The sequence below is a fragment of the Triticum dicoccoides genome, chromosome 2B (assembly GCF_002162155.2).
Source record: "Triticum dicoccoides isolate Atlit2015 ecotype Zavitan chromosome 2B, WEW_v2.0, whole genome shotgun sequence".
Taxonomy (NCBI): domain Eukaryota; kingdom Viridiplantae; phylum Streptophyta; class Magnoliopsida; order Poales; family Poaceae; genus Triticum; species Triticum dicoccoides.
The window spans coordinates 232,570,961-232,580,466 of NC_041383.1; the positions used below are offsets into that span (position 1 = coordinate 232,570,961).

Consider the following 9,506-nt stretch of genomic DNA (forward strand, 5'->3'; position numbering starts at 1 on the left):
CCTAATTCATGTTATGATGAAGTGGTCGAGAAACTCTCAACTATCAATAATACAAGGCTGCCAAAATCGCCATATGAATCTATTGAGTTTCCTCTGTCTCAAATCCAACGAAAAAATGTATGTTTCTAAACCAATTACTGGCTGAAGCAATGATGGAAATTATGGAGGAATCAGAGGTGCACATTCTTGCACAAAAACAACTGATCAATGTTTTCAGAGACAGTGTAGCAAAGAAGGAAGAACTTGCTCACTTGCTTATGGGCGTCATCCGCGCTGAGGTTGCAGATTGTGAGGTTGTAGATCATTAAGTTCTGTTCAATTTATTTGCCCTCGCATTAATCTTTGATTACCTAGTGGATATAATTTCCTGTAATATATGTTGGATGTGTTACATGTTTCCTTGTATGTCGTATGTTTGCTTATCGCGCCTCCCATTCCAGCTAACTAGTCGCTAGGAAGTCAAAAAAGCAGTGAAATTATTAGTTAACACGAACAGTCGTGAACACTATATGAAGGTTAGAGGCCCACTACCATTAATAGGCTTTCCTAATGGGCTCGCAGGGGCCAAAATTCTCATTGGCCTTTGATTGATCGGTTTTGGTCCTGTCCATAATTGCTCGTCGTAATGGGCTCAAATTATAGTTAGGCCTGAATCAATGTTATCTAATTGGGCCTACAGACTTGTTCGAACTTTAGAGGGCCCATTAAATTGATGGGCCGTAACCAGGCTGAAAGCTCTATTGGGCTGCTATAATTGAAATGAGCCAACAATTAATGCTTGGCCCTGTTACCTCCCGGGTCGTTAACTGGCCGACATCGAAGCGGACAATAAGTGGGCCCATTCAATTTCACGGGCCATTAACAGGACAATATTAAGGTTGGGCTATATAAGGCCCAACTGTATTGTGGGCCTTTAGCAGGCCGAAAGAGACAGCGCGCTCGTACTGGATCATGAAGAGCATGGGCCACTAAGAGGCCGAAAGTCAGGTCTGACTGTATATGGCCCAACTGTGTTGTGGGCCTTTAGCAGGCCGAAAGAGAAACTGGGCTGGTATTGGACCATGAAGAGCATGGGCCGTTAAGAGGCGAAAACTTAGGTCCGACTACAAATAGCCCAACTCGTTTATGGGTCGTTAACAGGATGAAAGACACAAAGGGCTGGAAATTGCCCCAACACTTAAATGGGTCACTAAAAGGCCGAAAGACGTACATCTTGAAAATTGGCCCATCCCTTGAATGGGCCGTTAAAAGGCCGAAACCACATTGGGCCTATATTGAGTCCAAATATATAGTGGGCTGTTAACGAGCTCGAACTGACAATGGGCTGCAATGGGTTAAATAGTTGATGGGCCAAATTGGCACATCTCGTATGGGTCATGGGCTTAAATGGACCAGACACAGGTAGGCCCTATATGGGGCCGGCCTGCTAATTTTGACAGGGCTAACCTCTTTCACCTAAATGGGCTACTACTGGGCCTTGCCATGTGCCGGCGTATGATAGGCGCCTCTCATACAATGAGTGGATGACATTTATCCCAACGCTGAGCCGACACGTGGATCCTGCGGCAAATGAGAATTTTACACGTGGAAAATCCCCATTGGTCATCGCTGTTAACGGGTTATCGGATCCAAACCGGAACCCGATAGCTTAAGGGCGACCCGTTACGGTGGATGCCACGTGTCGGTTACCCTTGATGAATACACTTCCATGACACGCCATTTATCGTCATGGAAGTGGACACTTCCGTGCTGATAACTTTGGTATTGCCATGGACGACTTCTACGATAGCACAGGTATGACTATCTTGGTTCTGTCATAAAATCCTCATGGATGTACATGCTTGACAGAAAACGTGACCTTCTATGACAAACAAGTATCATCACGGAAGTGTATTTTTTTGTAGTGCAAGCCGGACCAAACCCTAGACATTTGCCTCAATCCACTCCATTGTCAGTCCGCTCCGCTCCCCCGCCCACTTCAGTCATCTCCAACCATCTCTAGCATGGCTAGTAGTGGATGTAAGTGTCGAGTCGGAGCTCACCATCAGCTCAAACAAGAAGGAGATAGCCATTTGACTCGCGCTCCGTCGATCTTGGGAGGATACACGAGCACCATCGTCAAAGCCTCCCCAGTACAGATCCACCGGTCAGGCACCTTCACTGCCACTCCAGCTGGGATCCAATGCTGATGAGGTGTCTAGCAGAAGCTCGTGACACATGTCGGCTCCGTCACCGCGACAAGCGCACTGATACGTCTCCAACGTATCTATAACTTTTTATTGTTCCATGCTGTTATATTATCATTCTTAGATGTTTTACAATCATTTTATAGTCACTTTATATCATTTTTGGTACTAACCTATTGACAAAGTGCCTAGTGTTAGTTGTTGTTTTTTGCATGTTTTTTACATTGCAGGAAATCAATATCAAACGGAGTCCAAACGCAGCGAAACATCTTGAGGATTTTTTGGGCCAGAAGTCATCCGGTGGGCCAGGAAAGCACCTGAGGAGTACTCCGAGGGGAGCACAACCCACCAGGGCGCGCCTGGGGGCCCAGGCGCGCCCAGGTGAGTTGTGCCCACCTCGGGTGCCCCTTGAACCACCTCTTTGCTCTATAAATACCCCAATATTCCAGAAACCCCGGGGGAGTCGACAAAAATCAATTACAGCCGCCGCAGAGTCCAAAACCACCAGATCCAATCTAGAAACCATCACGGAGGGGTTCACCACTTCCATTGGTGCCTCTCCGACGATGCGTGAGTAGTTCTTTGTAGACCTACGGGTATGTAGTTAGTAGCTAGATGGCTTCCTCTCTCTCTCTCTTAATTATCAATACAATGGTCTCTTGGAGATCCATATGATGTAAGCCTTTTGCGGTGTGTTTGTTGGGATCCGATGAACTTTGAGTTTATGATCAGATCTATGTTTTTATCCAGGAAAGTTATTTGAGTATTCTTTGATCTATTATATGCTTGATTGATGATAGCCTCGTATTTCTTCTTTGATATTTGGGTTTTGTTGGCCAACTTGATCTATTTATCTTGCAATGGGAAGAGGTGCTTTGTGATGGGTTCGATCTTACAATGCTCGATCCCAGTGACAGCAAGGGAAACGACGCGTATGTATCGTTGCTATTAAGGATAACAATATGGGGTCTATTTCTACATAAATAGATCTTGTCTACATCATGTCATCGTTCTTATTGCATTACTCCATTTCTCCATGAACTTAATACACTAGATGCATGCTGGATAGCGGTCGATGTGTGGAGTAATAGTAGTAGATGCAGGCAAGAGTCGGTCTAATAATCTTGGATGTGATGCCTATATTATGATCATTGCTTGGATATCATCATGATTATTTGAAGTTCTATCAATTGCCCAACAGTAACTGTTTTCCCACCGTTTGCTATTTTTCTCGAAAGAACCCACTAGTGAAACCTACGGCCCCCGGGTCTCTTTTCATCATATTTGCCTTTGCGATCTATTTTCCTTTGCATTTATTTTCAGATCTATTAAACCAAAAATACTAAAATACATTGCTGCAATTTATTTGTTCCGCGATCTATTTATCCTATCTACCACTTTTACCTCACGTTATTTGCCTATCTTGAGGCGTCGTACCCGAAAGTAATTGACAACCCCTTTAACACGTCGGGTTGCAAGTATTTGTTATTTGTGTGCAAGTGTTGTTTACGTGGTGTGAGGAGGTTCTCCTACTAGTTCGATAACCTTGGTCTCATCACTGAGGGAAATACCTAGCGCCGCTATACTGCATCATCCCTTCCTCTTTGGGGAAATACCGATGTAGTTCTAGCAGACATCACACACCAATGACATCGTCTCCTTGGCGCTATGATGTAGGGTGAAACTCTAGTCAGTGATCCTCTTCACACTTGGAGGTGGGGAAGGGAAAAATCAAGAGGAATCACGAAAGAGGAAGACTCGGGAGACAAGATCCAAGCCCACACATCCACTAAATCCACACACATACAAGGTTCAAGATCCAAATCCAACAAGAGGAAAGTAAAAGAGGTAGATAGTTTGATGCGGGGTCGCCCGATCTTCACAGAGGATCTGCTTGATGAAACGAATCAACGCCGCCTGAAGGGTACGAAGAAAACACTCAATCCCAGCCAACAACGCTGACGGGTAAAGAATACTAGTGCAACCCGACGAGACTGAAGCAAGTTACTGCATACCCAACAACCAACAACAAGTGTTCGCCCAACCACACTTTTAGTTTCCAATCCACGCAACCACACATCAAATTGGGAGCACGCGAACTGGTTGCCGCCTTAGCCGTTACTGTTGTAAAATCATTAAGTGAGTTTACCCTCTCATAAGGCAAGATTACAAGAGCTAAGGAGGAAGTGAACTCTCAAACAAGATTCTGGTTGCACTTAGATAATCTATTATGAAATAAAATTGCCAAAGAGTTGTGGCTGAAGTTGGGAAAGGGGTATTTATACTAGGAACAATCCTCCTAGTTTAGGTGTGAAACCAGTCCAAAAGAGGGGCTCAAATTCGTGCTAACCAGTTGGGCAAGGGAGCAAACACATGGAACCTCATGCGGCAATTAATGCTCTGGACAACTTGCATTGGAACTCTTGTGTCCTTTGACTCAGGACTCCAAATGATGCACCGTTTGATTTTCCTGAAAGTAGACTTTATATGTTGTCTATTTTGTACTCTCAGACATGCTAGGCACTCATATATTCGCATGTCATGATGCAACAAGTTCTGGGACGAATTATGAAACTGTGCATGCAAAAGTAGATGGTTGAGATGGCTTGCTATTCTTTTTTAGGTGTAAGTAGTTGCCCTTGTCACCAAAACATGGTTTACATCAGAGTTGAAACATGTTCTCTTCAAACTTGTTGTATGGTCTTTAGAACTTGTTTCTTCATGAGCTGAACTTGTTTCTTCATGTGCTAAAAGTTATTAGTTGTCCTCAACATTGCACCTGAGTAAATTCAACATGCAAGATTTAGGTAGTATAAAATCCTCATGGATATCTGAATTATGATCAGCTAGGAGCGCATTCACCTCTTGTTGTATTTCTTTGGCAAGGCTCCTTGTCATAGGCCCCAAATAGGTCTTCTTTGTAGAAGCTTCATTTGACAACTGAGATTTATCATGAGGAGAAGATGATAAACAAGGTGAACCTAGGATGTCCCCATCGTAGTTCTTCCCAAATCTCTAGGAGAGGAGGGGCCTTGTATCCATGGAGGATCTTCCCTTAGAGGGGCATTCTAGCCACCAGGGATCTTCCCTTAGAGGGGCCTTGTATCCACTACGGATCTTCTCACATGGAGGTCTTGATCTCCATGGGAGAGGTAGGTAAGGAGCAAAGCTCTCTAGTCCATGTCATATAATTTGCTAGCCCTATCAAGAGGAAGGGGGGTGGCCTATTTATATTCTAGGGTGAGGTTGGGAGAGAGAGAGAGGGAAGGAGGGAGAGGTTACATGGCCTCTTCGCTCGTGGTTGCGTGAACAAGCATCGAATGTCCGACCGTTCGTGAGGAGTCAGATGTCTGGCCGGGTGGTCGGTCGATTCACACCGCTTCTAGACATTCAGGGTCGAACTTCTGGGGAGGCGCCAGATGTCCGGCCGGTCGATGGGGCATCGGATGTCCGGCCGTTGTAGCTCCTTCAGGCACCGTTTCGTGGCACTTGGCTAGGATTTGGGGTTGCCGAAAATCCAGGGAGGGACCGGATGTCCGGCTGTTGTAGCATTCGTCCACTTCACTTGATGTGCCTCTTGGTCCGCATCCGTGGTGACTACTCCTTCCTTCCGAGTGTCTCTTATGTTGTCTTCTTGATACCTAAACACACATAGCATTTCCACTTGAGGTAGTAGACATGTCTCATGTGAATCAGAGGAAAGCTCAATAAGGAGAGATGTAACCTCGGTTCTGAGAGCTCTTGTACGTGCTCTAGTCATTGGTCCTCTTGTTGATTGGGTTGATGACAGTAAGTTCATGGGGATGACCGTAGGATGCTCCACATCACGCTTGGTCCTCGTCCCCACAACACCATCCTCAGAGTCCGAGTCCAACGGTAGCAATCCGCAAGGCCACAGATGCGACAGTTGCGGCGGCGCGTCCGAGATCAAGGGATGGGGTGCCCGTCATGAGAGGGATAAGGTGCACCATGCCGTAGAGGGCAATGAGGAGGATGCCTGGATCCCGATGAAGCAACAAGCACGAGCGACCTGTACCATCGCGGTCAAGCAAGCCCGGGCCGTTGTGCCCTTGTTGGCCTTCCCCCAAAAGAGGATGAGAACATCGTGCCACGTCCAACACATCCAGCTCCAGCGTCGAGCAGATCTGCCTGGACCCCTATGTAATCTTCAAGTGCTACTTCCACGACAAAGAGGACAAGGACGACCCTCGATGAACTTCCTCCTATCTATAGTCTTACTTTAGTTATGATGAACTAGTAGAACATGCCATCATTTTTACTTGTCTGATGAACTCCCCCTATGCTATGTCTGAACTATGTATAAACTAAGTGCAATGGAATGGAAGTGTGTGTGTTGATCTACGATGCATGCTTGTGTATACATTTGGGGATTTGGATACAAGGGAGATGGTTGCGGACGCGGACTCGTCTATACGCGTTTGTGGGCGTTTGTGGACATATAGGGGCCCTAGTTAGCTATGTGTGGTTGGAGATGCTCTTAGAATCCAAGTCCTACAATTTAAAAGGTTGCTCTTCTCATTAAATGCGTATGTAAAGCAGGTAAAATTCGGTTTGTACCACTAGTAAACTCGGATATTTGGTGGATGCCACTGAAAATTTATGACTTCGGTATGTACCACTAGCACTTGCGTAGAAATTAGCTAGATGCCCATGTGTGTCGTCTACGTCAAGTTGTCGTATTTGTTGGCCTGTTTCCTCCTCTGTGGGACCCATCAATTGTGATGACAGTCGCACCGATGAAGAGACTTGGTTGACCATTCCTACCGCTATGGGGCCCACCAACATTGATGAGGAGACTCGGTTGAGCCTTCATCAGCTATGGGCCTATGTGCATGTTGTCCAATGAGGAACCACGGTCGCGACTAGTCGGTGCTTGGCTGCTTGCACATGGTGGTTTCTGATGTCATGCGGCTATTTCTGTCGGCGCTTGACTCCCCCATGCGTGCAACGCCATCCTAATTCCGCGAATGCACATGCGGTCTCCAATGCTATAAAAAATCATGTTGTTCGGTCATCTCATGCCCCATGATCCTCTACTCCTTCCCTAATCCATCGGACAATGCCATGTCGTCTCGTATGGATGAGACTTGGACATGATCGCCCCGCCAAGATCGTGACCCACGGGGTCTGATCAGACTTGGACATGATCAAAGTGACGAATGCTACAAGCACCGAGGAGGAAGTGAAGAAGCACGCCTTCAAATGCGCTAGCACCGAGCCTTGGTGGAGGTCATGGCCAGTTGGGCCATCACTGCCAAGACCGACAGGAACCTTCTCCGTTGGCGGGAGGAATTGGCGGCCTCCACAGTCCCGGGCCGCCCAAGCAAGCGAGAGTAGCTGAGTTTTTATAATTAATTTGTGTACTTTAATTAGTTATGTTTAGTTTACTACCATTTCAATGTATCTAGAGCAACAATCAAATATATTTAAGTATTTAGCAACAATCAAAAGCGTATGTAAAGCTTTAAAAAACATGAAATGTTCATAAATATAGATTGTGAGATGATTATATTTAGATATGAAAATTTGCGACTTGCAAGAAACGAACTATCATGCTCTGGTTTTTTCACACAAGTGACGATTTTTCATATTTTCATACAAAAATTCATTTGTGCATTGTACATCACAGAAATAGACGACGTATGGATGTTTTTTGTAAAAAAAAAAAGGGAGCCGTTTTGTCCTTGCATGACTGCCTAGTGGCTAGAGTGCTCCAGATACAATAGTTGGGGTCTCGCAATTTAGTTTGGAGTACGTTTAGTTTCTGGTATCCAGTACGGGCTTCATGCAATTGACAATGGCTTGGCTTGAGATAAGACTTTCTTTCATGTGCACGATTCGAGCCCAGAGCTCACTAGAGTACAATCAAATCGAGTAAATGAGGAGTAAATTACACAGCGATCAGGCTTATAACATACTCATGTGAAATGACTCACGGGCAGGTTTATGCTTTTGAAGTTCCTCCATGTTCCCTCTCAACATGCTCCACTAGTAACACCGGATCTTGGAATCCCTTGCTACATTTGGGGCAAGCATCAATCGTCACTTTGCCACGGCTCGGTTGCGAGTTGTTCCCATGGGATTTCTCGGCGTGCTCGATTAGGGCCTCCACAGTGGAAAACCTTGCTGGACACTGAACACATTGCTCCACAAGGCCACCACCACTGCTGCTCGGGGTGACCCCATCCTTAGCCTTCTGGACAGCTTCGCTGGTGGCAATGCTCAGTTTCTGCATTCCTGCTTCTGCCGATGATCTGAAACTTGATGCTGCATTCAAAAGGCTGGAGCTCCACCAGGAAGAACCACTGCCACTGCTATTCGCGCGTGGCTCAACTTTCTGACTTCTTCTTAGCATGTTGGCAAAGGGGAAGGTAGGTTCTGGTTTTCTTGGGCCCGGGCACTTGTGATCAGGACCAAATCTGTGCTTGAGGCAGTGCTCTTTGCTGCAATCTTTGCACATGATTGTGTTCGAAAATGTCAGTTGTTCTCTGCACCCAGGAACTGGGCATTTCTTTTTCTTTGTTGCTCTCTGGTAATTTGATGGATCGCAATCGGTATTAACATGAGACTCCCAGGTGATGTTTGCATCTTCATTTGGATTCAGACGAACTCCTTTAGCACATAGTGGGCAGATGACAACAGTGACATCCTTGTTATTAGCCTTTGGACATTTATGTGATGTATAACTTCGGTGCTGAAGGCAAAAGACCTGAACAATCATACAATAGCCATATTAGCACAATGGCTGGCTGCACTTAGTGATGACAGAACTGTTTAGACTTAAGGTGCCCGTGCATTTTAAAAGGCAAATAATTTCAGAATGCAATATAAACTGAATTTCCATAAGAATAAATACTACACATTCTGTAAAAATAATTGAATACAATTAACTCAGCAAAAAACTTCATCCTTCACAAATTACTATACATGACTACATCCTCAATGCAATTCTGCAATCTTATACTCCCTCCGTCCCAAAATAAGGACTCAACTTTGTACTAACTTTATTACAAAATTGAGTCACTTATTTTGGGACGGATGGAGTATTATATTAAGAAATTCAGGAAGTCCAGAAGGATTGAACATATTTTGGGTGAAAAGGAAGGGATTTTTTATCCCTTATATTTACAGTGCAGTGATAAATAAGGATATGGCATTCAAAATCTGTTTGTGCCACACTTCAAAGTTTTTAGACAAAAATTAAGGTAAGCATCGGCAGGTAATATGTAGGAACTGCATGTTGCAACGAGAATGGAAGGGCTTCAGGGGGTGCAGCTAATACAACACTGTTATGCCGCC

General features: G+C 45.2%; 1 protein-coding gene across 1 annotated transcript in view; it reads right to left on the bottom strand.

The window, feature by feature from the left end:
* Positions 1–8,009: 8,009 nt before the first annotated feature.
* Positions 8,010–9,506, bottom strand: part of LOC119363264 (zinc finger AN1 and C2H2 domain-containing stress-associated protein 16-like) — a 2,922-nt gene continuing 1,425 nt past the window's right edge. Inside the window, exon 2 of the mRNA XM_037628579.1 lies at positions 8,010–8,916. Within this exon, the coding sequence (XP_037484476.1) occupies positions 8,152–8,916 (765 nt within the window). The 3' untranslated portion in view covers positions 8,010–8,151. The remainder of the gene's footprint in view (positions 8,917–9,506) is intronic.